Source organism: Staurois parvus, unplaced genomic scaffold (assembly GCF_062004578.1).
Source record: "Staurois parvus isolate SC_StPar_1 unplaced genomic scaffold, SC_StPar_1.0 ptg000007l, whole genome shotgun sequence".
Lineage (NCBI taxonomy): Eukaryota > Metazoa > Chordata > Amphibia > Anura > Ranidae > Staurois > Staurois parvus.
The window spans coordinates 8,240,787-8,262,088 of NW_028317803.1; the positions used below are offsets into that span (position 1 = coordinate 8,240,787).

At 40.9% G+C, this 21,302-nt stretch overlaps 1 protein-coding gene across 2 annotated transcripts in view; it reads right to left on the bottom strand.

The window, feature by feature from the left end:
- The window catches only part of TDRD3 (tudor domain containing 3), a 378,807-nt gene that overhangs the window by 14,442 nt on the left and 343,063 nt on the right, over positions 1–21,302 (bottom strand). For both annotated transcript variants that reach the window (XM_089668374.1, XM_089668381.1), the window contains one exon: positions 16,295–16,420. In XM_089668374.1, the coding sequence (XP_089524500.1) occupies positions 16,295–16,420 (126 nt within the window). The remainder of the gene's footprint in view (positions 1–16,294; positions 16,421–21,302) is intronic.

A 21,302-nucleotide genomic window follows, 5' to 3' on the forward strand; every position in this document is an offset into this window, starting at 1 on the left:
TTGCAAACTTTGACGTGTTTTTTTTTTCAACATTTTCAGTCTTTTTTTGTTAATTTAGCAAAAAATAAAAACTCCAGTGCTGATTAAATGCCACCAAAAGAAAGCTCTAGTTGTGTGAAGAAAATAATAAAATTTTAGTTTGGGTACAAGGTTGTATGACCACGCAATTGTCATTCAAAGTGCGAGAGCGCTGAAACCTGAAAAATGGCCTGGGCAGGAAGGGGGAAAAAGTGCCCGGCATAGAAGTGGTTAAAGATTAAGTTACAAAAATCATTCTCTGTTTTAACATTAAAGGATATTTTATTGGTAGGTTCTGAAATCCCACCTCGGAGATATAGGTTTTGTTCCAATTTTGAGGTGCTCTTACTCTTCCTATTGCTTTAATAAAAAATAGAATATAAGACACACTTGAACATGGAGAGTGTGACCTACTGTCATGGACCAAGCAAGTGTTTAAGCCTGGGAACTAAAGCAAAGACATTACCCGGACAATACAGTATGCTAAGCACAGAGGGCTAATGTGTCTTCACAACATTAAGGTAAAAAACATTATGCAACTTGCTGTGCCCCCTCCTCCCACCCAAACACTAACCCTAGTCCTCTATCGATCCAGCACCGTGATAGGCTGCAGGTCTTCTCTCCCCTCTGCCTGCTCTTATTACACTACACTGAAAGGAGAGGGAGACATTGGCTCTTGCTGCTGTCACACAGCCCGTCTCAGAAGCATGCCCGCATGTGTCCATCCACAGCACATAACTTGCTAAGATAGCACACACAGAAGAGGAGGAATGGAGAATGCCGGAGGGGGTTACCAGAAGAGGATGTGAGGGGCTGCTCTGTGCAATATCACATAAAAGAGCAGGTAAGTATAAAATGTTTAATATTAAAAAAAAATATGCATTTTTCAAAAAAAATGCCTTTAGAACTGCTTTAAAGTGATTCTATAGGCTTGATTTTTTTTTTCTTTAAAATAATAAACACATCATACTTACTTGATCTGTGCAAGGGTTTTTCACAGAGCAGCCCTGATCCTCTTCTTGGGTCCCCCACTGACTCCCCGTCATCGAGTGCGCCAGTGCAAGCCACTTGCTCCCGAGCCACATCTGTGTATCTATGGGACACACAGAGTGCAGCTCAGCACCGCCCCCGCTCACTCCTCACTGGCTGTGATTGACAGCATTGGGAGCCAATGGCTCCCAATGCTGTGTCTGAGCCAATGAGGAGCAGAGACCTGGGAGAGCCGCTGCACTTTAGCACATCACTGGATAAATATTGGGATCAGGTACGTATTAGGGAGGGCTAGGGGGGAAACTGCACGCTGAAGGTTTTTTACCTACGTGCATAGAATGCATGAAGGTTAAAAAAAACCTCAGCCTTTAGAACTTTCTTTTCCAAAACCCCCATACAGAACTTGAAAAATTGGTGTTTATAGAGTAAGTACTAGGGCTTGTTTTTCTGCATCTGGAATGCAGTGTCACATTCAAAAATTTTCAAAATAAGTAAGAAATAACGGGACGGTGACAAATTCCCAAAGTGATGGCAATCTTTCTTCTCTGCCTTTAGTTACACTTTAAACTGGTATAAAACCCAAAAGCAAATATCGATTGTATTGCAGCTTACCAATTCTTAGATGATGGCTCCAATAGTTTTCTTTTTTAGGCTCTCTTTCCTTTATTTTCACCTGGTGATCTAGCCAGTAAGTATTGTTTTTCAACAGAACAAGCTGTCCTGGAGATGTATAATACTGATGGAGGTGCTTACAATTGTCAGCTTTTGATTTTATCTTTATAACAAAAGGAACAACACAGGAGTTTGGCTTCAATGTCTTAGTGTATGTGAATCTGTTAGGGCATCTAACACTCCCCTCTTCCTAGAATATAAAAGTTGCTGTCAAAATGGTGTCTTTGTTGCTGCTATGTAGCCATTCTAATACAGAATGTGTGTTAATGCCCAGATCATCAAAGGAAAACAGAGGGGAAATAAAACTGATGCCACCACATCTAAGGATTGGTAGGCTGCAATAAATTACATTTTCAGTGTTGGGTTTAATACTGCTTTAACCTACTAAGCTTTTCTAATATGGATTAGACAGGTTTGTTTGTAGCACAAGAATGGAGAGAGCTATCTGAGGAGATCATAAAGAAATGTATAAACCAGAATGTCATAGGTATAAGCAGCTTGATTTCACTGTAAATACAGTTGCAATTATTTTAAGTTTAAAAGAGATGTGTGGGGGAAAAAAAACAAAAAATACTCAACCACATACAACATACTCACCTAAGTGGATGCTGCATCTGTCCCCCGTTGCTTCTAAGTGACAGAACTGAGCTTTCAAAGACCAGTCTTCGGTCACCAGCTTTCTGCTCAGCCCCTCCAGCACTCACTCTTTGGCTGTGCAGGAGTGCTGAGAGGCTGAGCCACCTGCCGATCAGGCATCTGGGTGGATCGGCTGAGTGATGATAAAGGTGCATCAGTGTAATCTGAAGGGTACAATGAAATACCTGTACCACCTAGTGTCAGAAAGCGCTGTGTCATTACCAGGTCAAGGGTTCTCAAACAGGAAAATGACCAAAAATATACAGTGAAAATTCTTTGTTTGCAGCAACTGCCTCTCTGGGTACTTTCACAAAGGTGTGCTCAGCTCTGTTCAACAAGGGATCCATGAACAGACCCCCCACTAATTCAGAGCAGAATAGGAAAAAGATCAGTTTGTGACATCTGTGCCCATTCGATTTTTTTGTCTGCATTTTGATGGCAGATGTTTGTGGACCTGTGATGAATCTATGGGCTGCTAGATGTAAATGGACTTGTGTTCATTTAAATCAGGTTACCTCCAATCCATTATACTTGGGTCCAGAAGAATGGAAAATGAGTACTTAACTGTTTTTTGTCTTTTCTTTTTCTGGACATTCATGGACTGGGAGGTAGGCAGATATAAACAGACACATCCATTTACATCAGTGTTTCTCAACTCCAGTCCTCATGGACCCCCAACAGGTCATGTTTTCAGGATTTCCCTCAGATGAAACAGCTGTGGTAATTACTAAGGCAGTGAAACTGATCAAATCACCTGTGCAAAATAATGGAAATCCTGAAAACATGACCTGTTGGGGGTCCATGAGGACTGGAGTTGAGAAACACTGATTTATATCCGCCTAGTCAAAGATTTGCATGGAGCTTCTGATCAGGTCCACCTGAAAAACTGGCCTGATAGGAAAGCCCGTGTGAAAAGACGGTTAATAAATATTAACAGCCCCATCACTTTTATTTGTTTTATTATTTAAATTATTCTGTTGAACCACAAATCAAAAGCAAAATATGATTTTTATTAAATATGTGATAAACAATGATAGATGTTATGACAAAAAATTACTTTTGTTAGTTTAAGGTTATTTCAGATAAAACTATTTTTTCACAACTGTATATGTAAAAGATCAGAAGGTAAGAGGAGACGACTGGCATCCATTTTTGAAAAATAATTACCTTTTAATTTATTAGAGCAAAAATAGGAATTTTGACTTACCATAAAATCCTTTTCTTGGAGTACATTATGGGATACAGGATAAGTATTCAGGTACATAGTTTTATGCTGCTACCTCTAAGAGATCAGAGCCTTAAGGACAGCCCAGTAGAACACCTCTCACACCGAGTATGTCTCAGTTTTGTAAAAGCGACAGTTGGAGTTGATCATAAGAAAACAGAGAGGAGAGACACCTATGTGCTATAAAGTACTCCAAGAAAAGGGTTGTACGTTTAAGTCAGGAATCCTACTTTCTTAATCATACATTAAGGGACACAACTCAGGCAAAAAGGGATGCCCAAAAGTCTAACTTGGAGTGAGCAACACAGCAAACAAAGGTTCACAAGCCCACAAGAACCAACAGATTACGACTCACCATACACATTACAATTTGACCATACAATCTCTATAAAATAAAACTTAGATCTACCAAAATCATTTAATAAAAAGATCTCCCTGAACTATCCAATCGATCTTTATCCATTCAGGCAGGATTTTGCACTACCTAACTGTTGGTAGATACAAGTGGGATTCTACAATCAGATTGTAAGGTGTATTTACAGAGGGGGTCTCAACAGCTAACAGAGCCACCTTACAACCAAAGATGACATTTGCTAACACCAGAATGTCCACCTGGTAAAACCTAACAAAAGAGTGAACAGAAGACCAGGTGGCAGCCTTGCAGTCTGGACAGATATTGAATATTGAAATGCCTAAGAAGCACTAACCTATTGGGTGGAGAGTACTTTGGAAGTGAAAGGGAGACACCATGCCCTTGAGTTCATGAGCTTAAACAATATGTAATCCCAATATTTCCTATTCCTGATATGTGCCTGCTCTACCATATACAGTTGTGTTCAAAATAATAGCAGTCAGACATCACTAACCTGATCAATCACTGTTTTTGGTAGAAATTATATTTCTACATGGCAAATAATTTACTAACAGGTGTAGTAGAGTAATAGAAATCCAACAGACCCAACAGTCATGACATGCATGCTGCTGATTCTGTGTAATTGAATCACTAATTGAAAGGGACATATTCCAAATAATAGCAGTGTGGAGTTCTATTAGTGAGGTCATTCATTCTTTGAAAAACAGGTGGCAATTATTGCCCTTATTTAAGGAAGGAAGGCAGCAAATGTTGTACATGCTGGTTACAGTGCATTTCTCTCTGAAATTCTGAGGAAAATGGGTCGTTCCAGATATTGTTCAGAAGAACAGTGTACCTTGATTAAAACGTTGATTGGAGAGGGGAAAACATATAAAGAAGTGCAGAAAATGATAGGCTGCTGAGCTAAAATGATCGCAAATGCGTTAAAATGGCAACCAAAACCTGAAAGATGTGGAAGAAAGCAAAAAACTACCATTCGAATGGATAGAAGAATAGCCAAAATGGCAAGGACTCAGCCAATAATCAGTTCCAGGAAGATCAAAGAAGGTGTAAAGTTACCTGTGAGTACTGTTACAATTAGAAGACGCCTATGTGAAGCCAAGCTATCTGCAAGAAGCCCCCGCAAAGTCCCACTGTTGAAAAAAAGACATGCTGAAGAGGTTACAATTTGCCAAAAAGCACATTGACTGGCCTAAAAAGAAATGGCGCAACATTTTGTGGACTGATGAAAGTAAGATTGTTCTTTTTGGGTCTAGTGACCAGAGACAGTTTGTCAGATGACCCCCAAACACTGAATTCAAGCCACAGTACACTGTGAAGACAGTGAAGCATGGTTGTGCAAGCATCATGATATGGGGATGTTTCTCATACTACGATGTTGGGCCTATTTATCACATACCAGGGATCATGGATCACTTTGAATACATCAGAATACTTGAAGAGGTCATGCTGCCTTATGCTGAAGAGGAAATGCCCTTGAAATGGGTGTTCCAACAAGACAACGACCCCAAACACACCAGTAAACGTGCAACATCTTGGTTCCAGACCAACAAGATCGACGTTATGGAGTGGCCAGCCCAATCCCCAGATCTTAATCCAATAGAAAACTTGTGGGGTGACATAAAAAATGCAGTTTCTGAGGCAAAACCAAGAAATAGAGAAGAACTGTGGAATGTAGTCCAATCATCCTGGGCTGGAATACCTGTTCACAGGTGCCAGAAGTTGGTTGACTCCATGCAACACAGATGTACAGCAGTTCTCAGAAATAGTGGTTATACAACTAAATATTAAGTGATTCAAAGGAAAGCAAAATCTTCAAACATTTTTCAGTTTATATAGTGAATGTTTGAGTTTGTAAAGAATACAAACACTGCTATTTTTTTGAACAGTCTAATATTCACTTTTCTTCAATTTTCTTTTTTTTTAGAGGAACAACACAAATTTGATATATTTTTCTTCATGTTTTGATTTGGAATAGAATGTGTAGTGTTCCCAATGCATTTGTGTGTATGGAAATAAAAGCTATTAGAAGGATTTTGAGCTTTATTCTCTATTTTCAACACACTGCTATTATTTTGAACACAACTGTAATTGTATGAAAACGTATCTTGTTCTCTTTGTATTGCTTCCTTTTTATAAAATTCCTGGTGTTCCTGCCCGTCCCTGCTTTCCTATTAAACAGTGACCACACTAGGTAGGAGAGCACAGTGTGGTCAGTTCTCTAGCGATGTTAGGAACTCAGTCTGCTTTCCTCCAGTGAATATGCCTGCCTGTCAATTTACCATGCCTGTGATACGCACGGTAGAATGGGCTGGAATTTGAAATTCTGCCCAACACAGAATCAGATCTCCTTCTCATTGATCCAAGAGACTCTCATTCTTCCCTGATGGTTGATGTAAACCACTGCCTTGGCATTGTCTAACTGAATCCTAGTCAGATTACCTCGCAGATGAGAGGTCCAGCATTGAAGGGATAACCAAAGTTCCCTGGGTTGCAGAGCCCAGACGGTATCTAGGACTCCTTCGCAGCCCAATAGGCTGGCATATGTCATGAAAACGTCCCAAAGGAAGAACTTCCCGGATTCAAGCACCAAACTCAAGACTCATCATGCGGCCTGTGATGTATAGATGTGGATCTGCTTTGGGGTGCATCCTGTGTGGTTGGTTCCCAGTCCAGAAAGGGACAAATCCTAGATGGTGCCTGTTCTGCCTTCTGCAGAGAAATGGATTATGCTTGTTCTCCCTGCAATATTAAAATTGGCCACTAGATGGAGCCCGGAGTAGATTTACTGTTTTACATAAGTTAGAGACTGTTTAGCTCTAATAAGATCTCCCATCATCCCTCATTCTGAGAAAAGAACGTAGGTACATCCTGGGAGCTCAGACTCCATCTTAAAAAGTGAGGGAGTGGAAACCAGCCATCATCCCTGCAGCACAAGTTGGTAGACTAAACCTACATCTCCGACAGGCAGCATAGCTGGTGAGCATGGATTTATTGCCATCTGCAGCCTAGTTATTTAATTGTATTTTGTATGTTTCATACATTTTATGTATCTGTTTTTCCCAATAGTTTCACCCACAATATTTTTATTAATAAAGCTGCAGGATTACATCCAGCCTTGCAAAATAGAGGGGTTTAGCTGCATATCGATTTACACACAGCAAAATATGTATCAGTGCCCACACATGTGCAGTGTGCCATCCTGAGGTGTGGCTATGAACTAATGCAAACTGTGCTCATGTTCCTTACAGCACAAAGGACAGGAACCAGCACTAAGTAACCCAAATAGGGGCAATTTAAACAGCCCATGGATTATGCAGTTTTCTTTCCTTCTGCTACAAGTAGAATGAAAGAAAATCGCTCGATTCCCCCATCAACACAATCAGTGTTCATGGGGGAATACCTCCCGCAGCGCTATTGTGTTCTGCTGGTGGGAAGCTTTCCCTGGCGGCAAAACACACTGATCACTGCTGCCAGCTATAGCCACTGGCAGTGATTGCATGATAAAAACCCAACTGGCCGGTTGTACTATAGTTGACCAATGGATCGACTCCAGTACAACCAGCCTGCCCATAGGTAGATCGAATATTCAAGATCAAGCCCCTGGACTTGTTTAGCACTCCGTCGCTAACTCACGTGATGCAACTCATTTTCCAAAGTGAGCAACTATCACAGGATCCAGTGCAAGTACCAGATTACAGGCTGTTTCTGTTCTTCCCACCGGGTTCTGAGTCGCTCTAGCAAAAGTAAATTCCACTACTCCTGCAATACACTCATGGTTTTCAAAGTATGTCTTCTCGCTACCTCTTCTTCTTTTTTCTTTTTTTAAACTTCGTTTATTGAAAAGAAAAAAAGCACATACAAATTATACTTGTCAAGCCAATACAATGGCAAAATACTATGCAGCAAATAGTGTGTAGAACGGGAATTGTCACAGCTCTGAAGTATCAAAGCCTGTAAATTCAGCACATATCGCAGGAAGAAATAGGTACCATTCATGTATAAGAACACTTCTCACTACTTCTTACTGCACATCATGCTCTGTTTATACTACACACGTAACACAGGAACTGCTTTTATAAACACATACACCCTGTTACATACTACATACTCATTACTGTAATATTACATGTAATATATTGTGCAGTGTAGCGATCTGTCATGATGTAAAAAGGATATTATTTCACCCAGGATTCTCAACAAGGTACCGTATTTTCCGGCGTATAAGACGACTGGGCGTATAAGACGACCCCCTACTTTTCCTGTTAAAATATAGGGTTTGAGCTATACTCGCCGTATAAGACTACCCCTCTTCCAACGCACACCAAATAAAAATGAAAAAAGATCAGATTTGATTTCAATATGGTATGCTATTTCAGTATGGTATTCCAATGATGGGGTGCTATTCCTCCCACTGACACCAATGATGGGGCACGATTCCTCCCACTGATACCAATGATGAGGCACTACTCCTCCCACTGACACCAATGATGGGGCACTATTCCTCCCACTGATACCAATGATGGGACACTATTCCTCCCACTGTGGGAAGAATCGTGCCCCATCATTGGTGTCAGTGGGAGGAATAGTGTCCCATCATTAGTGTCAGTGCGAGGAATAGTGCTCCATCATTGGTGTCAGTGGGGAGGAGGAATAGTGCCCCATCGTTGGTATCAGTGGGGAGAATAGTGCCCCATCGTTGGTGTCAGTGGGGAGGAGGAACAGTGCCCCATCGTTGGTATCAGTGGGGAGAATAGTGCCCCATCGTTGGTATCAGTGGGGAGAATAGTGCCCCATCGTTGGTGTCAGTGGGGAGGAGGAATAGTGCCCCATCGTTGGTATCAGTGGGGAGAATAGTGCCCCATCATTGGTGTCAGTGGGGAGGAGGAATTGTGCCCCATCGTTGGTGTCAGTGGGGAAGGAACAGTGCCCCATCGTTGGTGTCAGTGGGGAAGGAACAGTGCCCCATCGTTGGTGTCAGTGGGGAGGAGGAACAGTGCCTCATCGTTGGTGTCAGTGGGGGAGGAATAGTGCCCCATCGTTAGTGTCAGTGGGGGAGGAATAGTGCCCCATCGTTAGTGTCAGTGGGGGAGGAATAGTGCCCCATCGTTAGTGTCAGTGGGGGAGGAATAGTGCCCCATCGTTAGTGTCAGTGGGGGAGGAATAGTGCCCCATCGTTAGTGTCAGTGGGGGAGAGGAGCGGCTGCTCCTTCCTTCAGTTCGGCTGCTTGATTTTCACGGGGCCGCTCGGCTCCGCCTCCTCGCCGGTAATTGGTCGCCTGTGTGCCTTTCCAGTGCTGGCGCCCAATCACTGGTGAGGAGGTGGAGCCGAGCGGCAGCGCGACCATCGAGCGGCCGAACTGAAAGAAGGCGCAGCCGCGCTTCCTGGACCGGATCGTCGTGGGACCGGGACCGGAGCCAGGTAAGGTACAGCAGCTCTTCTGTCCACCCCTGTACTTAGTGTCCATTGGAGGAGGAGGGGGGGCGGCGCCGCCCCTCGAAAAAGTGCCGCCCTGACACCGGCTCGCCGTATACCGGCGTATAAGACGACCCCCGACTTTTCAGAAGATTTTCATGGGTTGAAAAGTCGTCTTATACGCCGGAAAATACGGTAGGTTGAGATGATCCAGGGTGTTTGTTTAGGTTGGAGGAAACAGTTTTTTTAGTTTCTTTGGTAAAACTCTGTTTGGGATCTGGAACTCGGAGATTTCGCAGTGATCTGGGTAGGACGAAAGCTCCAATCCTGGGACCAGGGTTTAGGAATAGCCAAGACACTGATCGTGCAATACCAGGGATCTGGGCTCCACCCTCCTGAAGGGCTCATGTGGATATAAGGGAGCAGCCACAAGCGTGCATGGGAGCACAATGCAGTTTGACAGAGGGCTAACCAAGGTACAATGTTTGCATGTGTATGGTCAAGAGGACCGAGGAATAATGTCTGAGAAGCGGTGCTGCTAAAGAAAGCCAGGAGGCTGGATTTTGTTTTGAATTGATGGTGGATACCCCCGCATGGAATACATACATTGTACGGACTTTTTTTGTTTTCTTTAACCACCTGCCCTCCAGAGGATTTACCCCCCTTTCCTGACCATCCATTTGTTTGCGATACAGCACTGCGTTATTTTAACTGACAATCGCGCAGTCATGCAGCGCAGCACCCAAATGAAGTTTATGTCCTTTTTTCCCCACAAATGGAGCTTTCTTTCAGTGGTATATGATCGCCTGTGTGTTTTTTATTTTATGCACTATAAACAAAAAAAGACCAACAATTTTGAAAAAAAAAAATATATATATTATTGACTTTTTGCTATAAAACATATCCAGCAAAAAAATTTTAAAAATCAAATTTCGTCATAAATTTAGGCCAAAATGTATTGTGCTACATGTCTTTGCTAAAACAAAATTCCAAGTACATGTAAATTAATTGGTATACATGAAAGTTATAGCGTCTACAAATGGCGGTATATATATATTGGAATTATTTTTTATACTAATAATGGCAGCGATCAGAGATTTATAGCAGGACTGTGGCAGGCATTCTGACACGGGGGGGGACTGACTAACTATCAATGACATCCCTAGTGACACTAATACAGTGATCAGTGCTAATAAAAAGCACTGACACTGTACTAATGACACTGAGCAGGAAGGGGTTAACATCTGGGGCAATCAAAGTGTTACCAGTGTGCTGTGTGTTTTACTGTGTGCTGCATTTTACTGTGTAAAATGCAGAGCTATACAAAGCAGTGTGCTGGAGCTGACAGGGGAGAGATCTGTATTGTTTACATACAGACCTCTCCCCCATCAGTGTTCCTTGGCGACAGCCGGGTGCTGGCAGGGAATCACCGTCCGGGACCCGGTCATCAACAGCTGTGGCTGCCAATTGCGGCGTGTGCCCCTACCCGGAACTACAAAATCATGTGTATGTATATATATATATATATATATATATATATATATATGATTTTGAGCAGGCCTGCAGCAGTAGTTCTGCTACTGGGCAGTCAGGAAGTGGTTAATAAAAGTGGGCCAACAAGCCCTTAAATGATAATTTCTGGCCTGGACTCTACTCACTAGTAATTGTTACCCTGAGCTAAACAACCCAAAACTTTACAATATGTATACACTTGGGACAAAGGGAGGGGGTGGGGCTGGAAAGACAGCTATGAGTGACTTCTGTTTTGACCTAATTAAATCTTGGCATTTTCACCCTAGGCACTAGGTGACCTTTTCCCAGCATTGGTCACCAGGTATTATTTAATGAGAATTGCAGATTTAAAAGAATTGAACATGAAAGTAAAGTGATATTAAACTGATTTTTTAAGCAGTCTCCTCAGCCGATTTAATCACTTACTGGGTATGTAGCTTCTTTATCCTTTATTTTTGCCTATGTTCCTGCTTAAGCTAATGCCAGGAGCACTGCCCCAGGTTTCCTTTTTTGGGGTGGTCCTTGTTTTTCCCAACATTGTGTGCATCAATAGAAACACACAGCCCCTCAGCCAAGATAGCAATGAACTCCCCTGCCCCCCCCCCCCATCTACCCCCTCCTTTCTCCAAGCTAAAAGACTGACTGGAGACTGCACTGTCTATCTTCTAAAGATCAGAAGTTGCAGTAGTGAGCAAAAACCAGCAGTGTTGAAAGTGTAAACTGTGGGTGCTGGGGTAAAAATTTTAGCAAATAGTTTACTGGGGAATGCTTATTTTATTGTACTCAATGTGTTAACCTAAAAAAACAATGAGGGTTTATTACTACTTTAACATTTACACTACAGTTATTTTCTGCATCACATTACTTGTGATAAAAGAATATAAAGAACTTTGGCATAAAGCAGATACTTGTGAAGCTGAGGGTGGGAAGTTACAGCAGAAGGATCATGCAATTATACCCAATGGCCTGAAAAAATAATGATTAGAACATGCTACTATAAAAGTAATGGCTGCCCTGTGCCATGACCTGCTATCAACATCTACAAAAATCATAAAAGGCTTTAGCAATTCGGTACACAAGCACTGAAAGTTACTTTACCTTGGGGAGCAGTTAGCTTCCAAATTTGTTCCCATTTTCATTTAACAGTACGTCTTAACTGGTCAATCTAATGTACTGCATTGATTATACCAAGGTTTCAGAATTCAGCACATTATTTTCTGAACCAACCCAAGAATATAAAAACATTCTACTATAAGTGACAGAAGTATATGTTCCAGGCATAGGCAGTCTGGGGAGATCAATATTTCAGATCAAAGAATGAATAGCCATATGAGTTTTGTTGATTCAAAATGCATGCAAAAGATTAAACTGAAAGTCTTTTTTCTAAAACAATACTAGCAAAAGCTAACTCATGAACAACTGAGCACAGCATTTATACTGGGAAGATAATGAGTTGAGGTTAATGTTTATAGGCTTTGTCTAACACTGGCCATTATACAGATCTAGCTTTTTTATCCATTGGAATAATGTTCCTTGGTTTCCTTGCTGCCATTATCCTAGCAGAAAATTGCATTGTGAATCAGTCAAAGTCAGAAGGAGATAATTAACTATACAACCATTCATGCTAACAATAAAGATATAATTAGAAATGGTAGGCTGTTTGTCATTACTAGGCATGCACTTTCTTAAGAATGTTCCTAAAAAACTGCAATAACAAGATGAAGTAATATTATAGTAACAAGCTGAATCTGACTTGGAAAAAAGGTTACATTTTCTAGTAAAATAAACATAACTAATACAAATACCATATAAAAACAGAAATCACACAAAACAAAGGCACTTTAAATACAAATTTAAATCTATAAAATGAGTACTTGAGTAATTAAAATAATCTTGAACATAAAGTAATCTTGAACATAACACATTCACAATCAGGCTATCAAGATACTGCCTCTCTATAATATACAGTAGGGCAGTATGGTAAGTACTACTATCCCAAATCTGAACACAACCAGATGTGTGCACAAAATCTTTGTAACTTTCAAGCCGCTTAAAGCCTGAGCCAGCTGCTCTTGCCCCCCTCCACAGCCCAGCACTCAGTGAGTGCTGGAGGAGCAGAGCTGACAGCTGGTTACTGACAGTAACTGCTCTCTGCTCACTGAAAACTGAGAACCAAGCGATCAGCGGTCTTTGATCACTCAGTTCTTAGTCTTAGGAAAGGTGGGGGACAGATGCAGTACTGGAGCAAAAAAATAAGCGCACATGATTTTGCAGGTTAAAAAAAAAAAAAAGTGCATTTATTATTTTTTTTTTAAACTTCATCCTGTAAAGCATTGCATACGTGATCCACTTATGGTCTGTGCAATGGAAGAGGATACTGGTAGTTCATTCATTTACAGATCTGTGTGAATGAATTAAGTGGCTGTGTGGGCTGAGCCCCACACAGCCGTGCTGTTTTTAAATTGTGGCAGCAGGTGCGAGGAGAGGACCCCCCGCCTGTTTCACAGTGGAGTATCGGGGGGTGCAGGGATTGGAGCACAGCATCATGTTACACCCTATACATGGGTTAACATGTACCATGATACAAAAGATGAACCTGTCCTTCAACCTAAATATCCATTTTGCCTCTACAAATATTACATCGTAGTCTAGTGTATTTGATGTCAGGTTGTGAAGAAGTATGTCATAACCATTTTTTTTTTACTACATTAAATGTTTGTCTCCCACAGGTGACATTAAAGAATTATTATGACTAAAAGTCAAGACCATTAGATTCTGTAATACTAATCACTAAATGTTAATTTGGGATGAAATGTATTGTAAATAGAGAGATAAACTTTAGAAATAAATTCATTTAAAAAATAACCAGATAGTAATGGAGATTGACTGAAGCCACAGATCTCAGATATTCCTAAAGAAGAGTAAACCTTTATAGCAGTATGTTGTATTAAAAATAAGAGGCATGTCAACAGGGCCCTAGATTAATTTGGGATGAAAATGAAATATATTCCTATTGTTTATATATGATTTTCTATTGTGCTTTTTAGGGGATTGGCTATTCAGTTCAGTTAAAACTTTATTAACCTACAATTATGTAAACAAAAAACAAACACTTATTTAAAATTATTACACAATGGAAACATTCCAATTACCTACTACTAGCAATTAATATACTGTGTCACTATTTGTGCTGTTTAGAAAGTTCATGTTTACAGGGATCTGTTTTTCAAGTTGCAATTACATAATTTAAAGTAGAATTCTAGCCACAAGCTAATCAGTCTTAAAAATGTCCCCTTCCCTATCTGCCTGTGTTTGGACAGTTTAAATGTATAGAACGTGAGATCATTTTGAACGAGCTGGCTGTAGATCCAGTGTATCTAATTAAAAATTGTAGAAACCAATGAGATTTTAAACTCCACTTTGATAACTGTCTTACGAAAAGGACTTCTCTAAATTGACAAGCGGTTTAAGACAATTTTCCCTTCAGACACTTGTGACAAATGAGGCACACTACAACCTGGCTATCTACAGAATAACTGTTACAGCTAGAGTGAAAACAAGAGAAAGGCAAGCAACTGAATGAGTAACATGTAGTAAGGTGACTTATAGCAAGCAACTAAATGAGAAATACATAAATTACGGCACATTGATTTTCCTGTTTACACTCCTGAGATTACACCATGGCACAAATTAATATTGATCAGCAAAGTTAATGTGCGGTTAAGTAAATAAAACATAAAGGAAACTACTGTTTAAACAGCAAATTTTATATGGTACGGCCATTTTATTCTAAGTTAACAATTTTGCCATATGACTGAAGTACACCAAACAAAAAGGTAAAATGTGCCAATTATTTTATTCTGCCACATCAACTACAAGGAACCTTACTAGAACACAAACTGTAGAGAGATTCAATGAGGGGCCTTTGCATGTATATGCATATACATGTACGAAACATATGTTGCATGACGTAGATATACATATCTTGCTTCGCATGAAATTTATTTAAATGGCAGGACATATACCCTGTCAGAATATTCACAAGATCCAGCAAACCCTTAATAGTTGCATAGCAGCATTGTTTGAAAGAGAGAGAAAATAAGTATTTGGTAGCACAACTAAGAAATTTTACTACAAAGGTTGCCCTACAATATGAATTAAGTGTTGGATGAATACTTGTCCAGAGGTTCAGTTTGGGCATCTAGTTAAGTGAACAGCTATCCCACAAGTAATGTTATAATAAATGTATTGTATTTTCTATTCCTGTGAAGACCAGTTCATATTGTATTGTATGGTTAGAAAAAAGGAAGTAGGGCAACCATTGGGTGGTAGGAGGTCATCCCAGGGAAAAGTCATAGTGCCACGTCCCAATTGAAGATATTTATGACAAAAAAAGAAGTAAAGGACTACAATAAAAAGCGTTTTTCACACAGCTTGGATATTCCCCATCCTCTGAAAGAAGTAAACTGTGTCCACCATCTCTACCTAACTTCCTTTGGAATGAACCTGTAATTTTGGTTGGTGGGGTAAACATGCTGATAATAAACCAACATTGTTTTTATTCTGTGTGTACTGAGTTTATGTGCCTAAAAAGTCCATTAGTTATTTTTTTGTCTTAAACAGTTCATATTATACCCAATGTTCCATGTCAGGTGTAAACATTTGTTCTCCTATGGCATACAAGAAAAGCAAAATATCTAATACTCCTACTGACAAATGTGTAGGAACGCCAGTTTATAGATGTGCCAGAAAAAAAGATTGGGGCAGCATAGAAAAGGAGGAGAGAGAAATGTAGTAAGAAAAAGAAAGTGAGATGTAGGTAGAAGATGCAAGGAGAAAAGCTTAAAGGACGAGTTAGAGGTATGGAATGGACAGGAAAGATAGTGGTGCAGAGATATGTTGAGAGGTGAAGAAAAACAGAAAAGAGAAGAGGGGTGTGGAGAGAAAACAGTAGAAGAGAAGGGAGGTAGAGAGAGTAGAGGTGAGGAAAAAGAGAGTAGAGAGAAGTCTAAAGGGTAAAGGTGTGAAAAGGGGAGAAAAAAAGTAGATGGGAGAAGAAAAGAGTACAGAGAAGTGTAGAGCGTAGAGGTGTGGAGAGAGTATGTGGAAAGGACAGGTATAAAGAGAAAACAACATCCATGAGGTGGAAAGAGTAAAAGATGTGGAAAACAGATGTGTGCAGAGGAGAGTAGAGAGAAAAGTTTTGGAAAGGAGAGGAAAAAGTAGAGGGGCATGTTGTGAAGAAGGGAGATGAGGAGTGGTGTGGACAGGAAACTTCAGTGAAATTATACTTTTGATGTTTGTGACCCCTCTAGCTGTATTTGGTAATTGTGTTTATTTCTTTCTCCAACAGCATAATTTTCTTTCAGTTGAAAACAAGGCTAAAGTGCATTCATTCAGGACATTTTTATGTATTCTACCATGGAAATAATGGAAATATGTTATTATTTACCCATGCCTCTGCTTGAATAGGTTTGATGTTGTCCAATAGTACTTCTTCATAATTGCCATAATCACTAAATTTGACCACTGCCGTTGTTCCTGAAGAGTGTAATGCTTCGATTTCAGCTCTGTAATACTGCAACGGAAAATACTAAACATTATATAAAATAAGGAAACAACACATACCCAATCACCTTGGGTCTTGCATAATAGAAATTGTGGATGATTTAAGGCATATTGAGTCACTTTAGATTCCTCATGACCATCACGTGTCTTATATAAGGAGGATAGTAAAATGTATAGACTGCCATTCTAGCAGTCATAAAAGCTACCATTTTCTTTTCTTACAGCTAACTGAATGGGTTAAAGGCTAAGTTCACCTTTTTCTTTCTAAAATCCAACTCCTCTATGTACCAATATACCATTAATGTACCTCTGTTGCAGAAAATAGTTATGTGAAGGGAAACCCATTCAAGTAAATGGCCTGTCCTATGCATGACAAGTAAAAACACTCCAAAACACCCAAAACAAACACACGCAGGAATGTGAGTTTTCACTACATGGAGATGTGAACGGAGCCTGACAACTGAGTGTCTCTGTCCACTCCCTCCTATGTACTTGTATAAAGATGGCCATACACTATGCAATATGATTGTACAGTCTCTGTACAATTTGTTAGATTTACCAGAAGTATGAAATAGGAGGACACATCTGAACAATCTATTCAATTTGTATATCAAATCAGACAGGTCCTTGTACTACATAGCTGATGGGAGATCAAAAGGAGATTGTACAATCAGATTGTATAGAAAGTGGGTGGAAGGTAGTATTGTAATGAGGGAGGTGTGGACCAGAGTGATGAACACATCCTATCACACTCTCTTCTGTGATTCAACAAAGAAGTGAAGGTTTCTGGGAGATGGCCTACAGGAAGTGAATGCTGAGAGATGATCTAGATTCTACAGGAAGTGATGGAATTTGAAAGCCATTTCAAAAATTCACATAAACTGACAAGATTTTAAACCTCTTGTGGATAAAGTAAGTGAGAGAGAAAAGCACATTGGGATGGTGGGGCCAGCAATGGAATTGGAAAATGCTTATATTTATTATGAAAAGTGAAATTCTGCCCGAAAAGGTGAACTTATCCTTTAAGCCATTTTTATTTTATTAGAATGCAGTTGCATTTTTTTGTGATTAGGCACAAAAAAGTCAAGAAAGTGAAAGGACATCTTCCACTGTAACCAAAGTCGAATTATATTCAGCTTTGCTTCCACTTCAGTGAAAAACAGAAAAATCATAAACTTGCCTAGTGCAACTTATGATCAGCAGCTGCCAGTTAACTAGGGAAGAGTGTAACACTTCAGGTTTTACATAGCGGGTATGCATTTGATGTAAAACACAAAAATTGTTATTCCTCCGGAACATTTATGAAGGAAAGAATTATCAGCACTAAATTAATGGAAATAAAGTGATAGGTACTTTCAAAGATGAACAAAAATAACTGCATACATAAATTTCCAAAGTGTTAAGGTCATTAAAGATAAATGACAATTATCTCTGATATGCATCCTGGTAACATAAAAAAAGAGCAAACAGGTGGCGCAAACATCTAGTGCATTATCCAAGGTTTATTGAAAAAATTGAAAAGACGAAAACATACTCACAGACATAGCATGTATGTAAAGCTTTGTATGATAATAGAGATGGCCGCAACAGAGGGCAGGGTGTTCAGACTGTCAGTGTGGTTGGCTTGCTGACACATTTCGGGGACAAATCCCTTTCCTCAGAGCTACTCATACAAAGCTTTACATACATGCTATGTCTGTGAGTATGTTTTCGTCTTTTCAATTTTTTCAATAAACCTTGGATAATGCACTAGGTGTTTGCGCCACTGGTTTGCTCTTTTTCAAGTTGTTGATTCCCCCATCTGAGGAGGGCTGCATCCCTGAAGCACTATCCATAGGCCACTCCTGTCCTGGTTCCCTTGGCCTCCTTTTGGTATTTGATTCCTGGAGCGCTGGACAGTACACACTGTTATCCGGTCTGGTAACACAGATGCCTGCTAGGGTTTCTGCTATTTTGTTAGCCACTTGACTAGAGCTCCAGTCAAATCCTCTATCATCAGAATCACTTTCACTTACTCATCTGTTTGGAATGCAGATGAGCTACCCCAAATAACCGTACTATAGGGTTTTTACTGCCACACGTATGCCAAGAGCGGAACACGATGACATGTGAGTGCTGTTCAGTTAAGAAGCACTGTGTATGACAGGCTGTCATTCTGCCTTAAGAGGGCCAGTGGTGCTAAGTGGAGAAGGAAGCTGTACACAGCTCTTGAGCATGGAGAGGGTAAGTAGAGCTTGTAGATTATTTTCTGTCTTTGATACAGGTGGTGGTGGTTGGGGAGGAGGGGGGAAATTGCTTACTTATGACACTGGGCAGGAAGGGGTTAACTTTTGGGCGATCAAAGAGTTAACTGTGTGCAGTGTGTGTTTTACTGTATGTGCTGTTTTACTAGGGAGGCATGCTGCTTTGTAGTTCTCTGCTGTGCAGAGAACTACAAAGCAGCATGCCCTTGCTGCCAGGAGAGAGACTTGTGTTGTTTACACGCAGCTCTCTCCCCTGTCAGCTTTGCATGGCGATCGCCGGGTGCCGGCAAAGAATCTCCAGTTGGGACCAGGTGATTGACGTGCCTAGCCACCAATGGCGGCACGGGTAGGGTGTCCCCTACCCAAAAATGCAAATCACGACTATATACACATGATTTTGCGCAGCCCTGCCACCCTGTAGCAGTATTTCTAATATAGGGCGGCAGCCAAGCGGTTAAATTGAGTGTCTTGAGCAAACATAAATAAATAAATTCAATACATCAACACTCCCCCCTTCCCCAGTTTTACCCCTTTAAAATGCTAAAAGAAAACAGACTGTCAATGTGCCAGAAATTGAGTGAGCGTATAGCTTCCAGTTTGAGTTGACTACAGAGTTCCTCTGTTGCATTGAAATCTCAAGGAGTGTTATCAGCCCTGTTCAGTTTCCCCCCTGCTGGACTACAAAACACAGCTCTCTGTCCACATTTTCAGAACATAAAAGGGAGGTGCACTGTGGTCCAGCAGAGAAGAACTCAGGCAAGGCTGATAACACTACCTGGATTTCAATGCAGCTGAGGAATCACTGTTAGCTCACTACAGAAAGTCAGCAGCTCACTGTATTTCTGGCAGTATCAACATTTTTTTAAAGAGTAAACAGAGAAATACGCATGTATTGCAGTGATATACTGCATATTAGTTTTCATTTTCTCAAAGAGTCAGTAGTATATTTTGTAAGGCATCAGCTGGATTAAAATTTGCCTTAAGGCTTGGTTCACAACTGTGCAGGTGGTGCTGCTGCGGGAACCACACAAATACTTGCAGCCGCACCACCCACAAAGAAGAATGAGGGACCCGTGGGCGGGTGACATTAATTCTAATGGCACGCCGCCCACACTGGAAATCACAACCATACTGGGAACCTTAGTTCCCATGAGGGCTGCAATTTCTGAAGAAGTGCAGGGACTTCTTCTCTGCGTGTCCTGGGACACGGGAGTCCATTCAAATGAATGGGCTCTCGTGCCCGCGCAAATTGCGGCCCGCATATATGTGAACCTGGCCTAAAAGCCTGAAATTTATTACAGACTTTGAGGAAACAACTCAGTTTGCTTAGGGTAAGAGACCTAACGTGAACATCTTGTCTGATACACAGTAGCAATATACAGTACAGTACAGCCACATTGAGATTAAGGGTCTGTGCTGAAGGCAACAGTTTGACATCAGAATAAGACTTTTCTGACATCATTCAGAATCCACTGGTAAGTGCATTTGACTAGCAGCTGCCCTCTTCTTGACCTGTTTCAAGTGGATTTTGCAATCTCTCAGACTTGTATGAGAATGTTCAACCCATTTGAAAAGAGCAAATGTCTGTTGACACAGATACTAAGGTAAAGTAAGTGCACTTCCTCCTAAAAAAGCTGTGTGTTTGCTGGATAGTATTAGTTGCTCATTGACTGATTCCTTTGATATGTGTAACTCCCTATATTAAAGAAATAATGAAAGAAATTCATAGGCTATATTTTTGAACCCACTTCCAAAAATTTTAGTTGTCTAGCTGTTTTTTAGTCCCTCTGTAATTAATGCTAGACTTGTATATCTTCCCTACGTTACATGCACACATCCTGTAAAGCTGGCCATACATGGATCAAAATTCAGCCGGTTCAGCATGATAGTTGGGAGGGGCCTGAACATGGTGCTGACAGGGAGCGTGTTGTAGGAGCTTCGTGCGCCCGCCCAGAACAAAGGAAGAGGAGAGATAAGGACATACCTATCTGCTCACCTTGTTGTGTTGGTCGGCGTGGCTTCCAGTTTTTGGGTGCGTGCGTGCAGGCTCCGAGATCAAGCCGGTGATGGAGTGTCGGCCCTGTGAGCGGTGCAGAGTGGGGAAGGGGGCTGGTGGAAGCAGAGTGGAGGCGGACAGAAGAAGCAGTGAGACGACTGCAAAGCCCCTTGGAAAACGCGGTCCTCCACAAGGAGAGACAGAGCAGTGGGCAACCAAGTCCACAGGTGGTCACCCCTGAACCCCCCCCACCAAGAAGGAGGAACTGGAATACACGGTAACAGTGGATAGTAGGCAAGCAGAGAGCGGTTGGACACTAGAAGGAGGAGAGCAGTAAGTGCTCAAAATTTTATTTTTTGATACTATATATGTGACTGAAAAAAAAAAAACTGTGCCTAGAAAATGGTGGGTGTGTGGAAACAGGGGGTCACCCGGTGGTTTAAAAATAGAAGATTTGAATAAAAGACAAAACTGGAGGAACACAGAAAAGGAAAAAGGACTAGAAAATAACAAGGAGAAAGTAAGAGGCAATATATAAATTCCTTATAATAAAGTGTAAAGATAGTAGCTGCTGGTCCAATCCACATATAATTATAACTCTCGACAGTGGAAATAAAGTAGGAATAAGGATATATCTCAAGCCACAAGTAAGA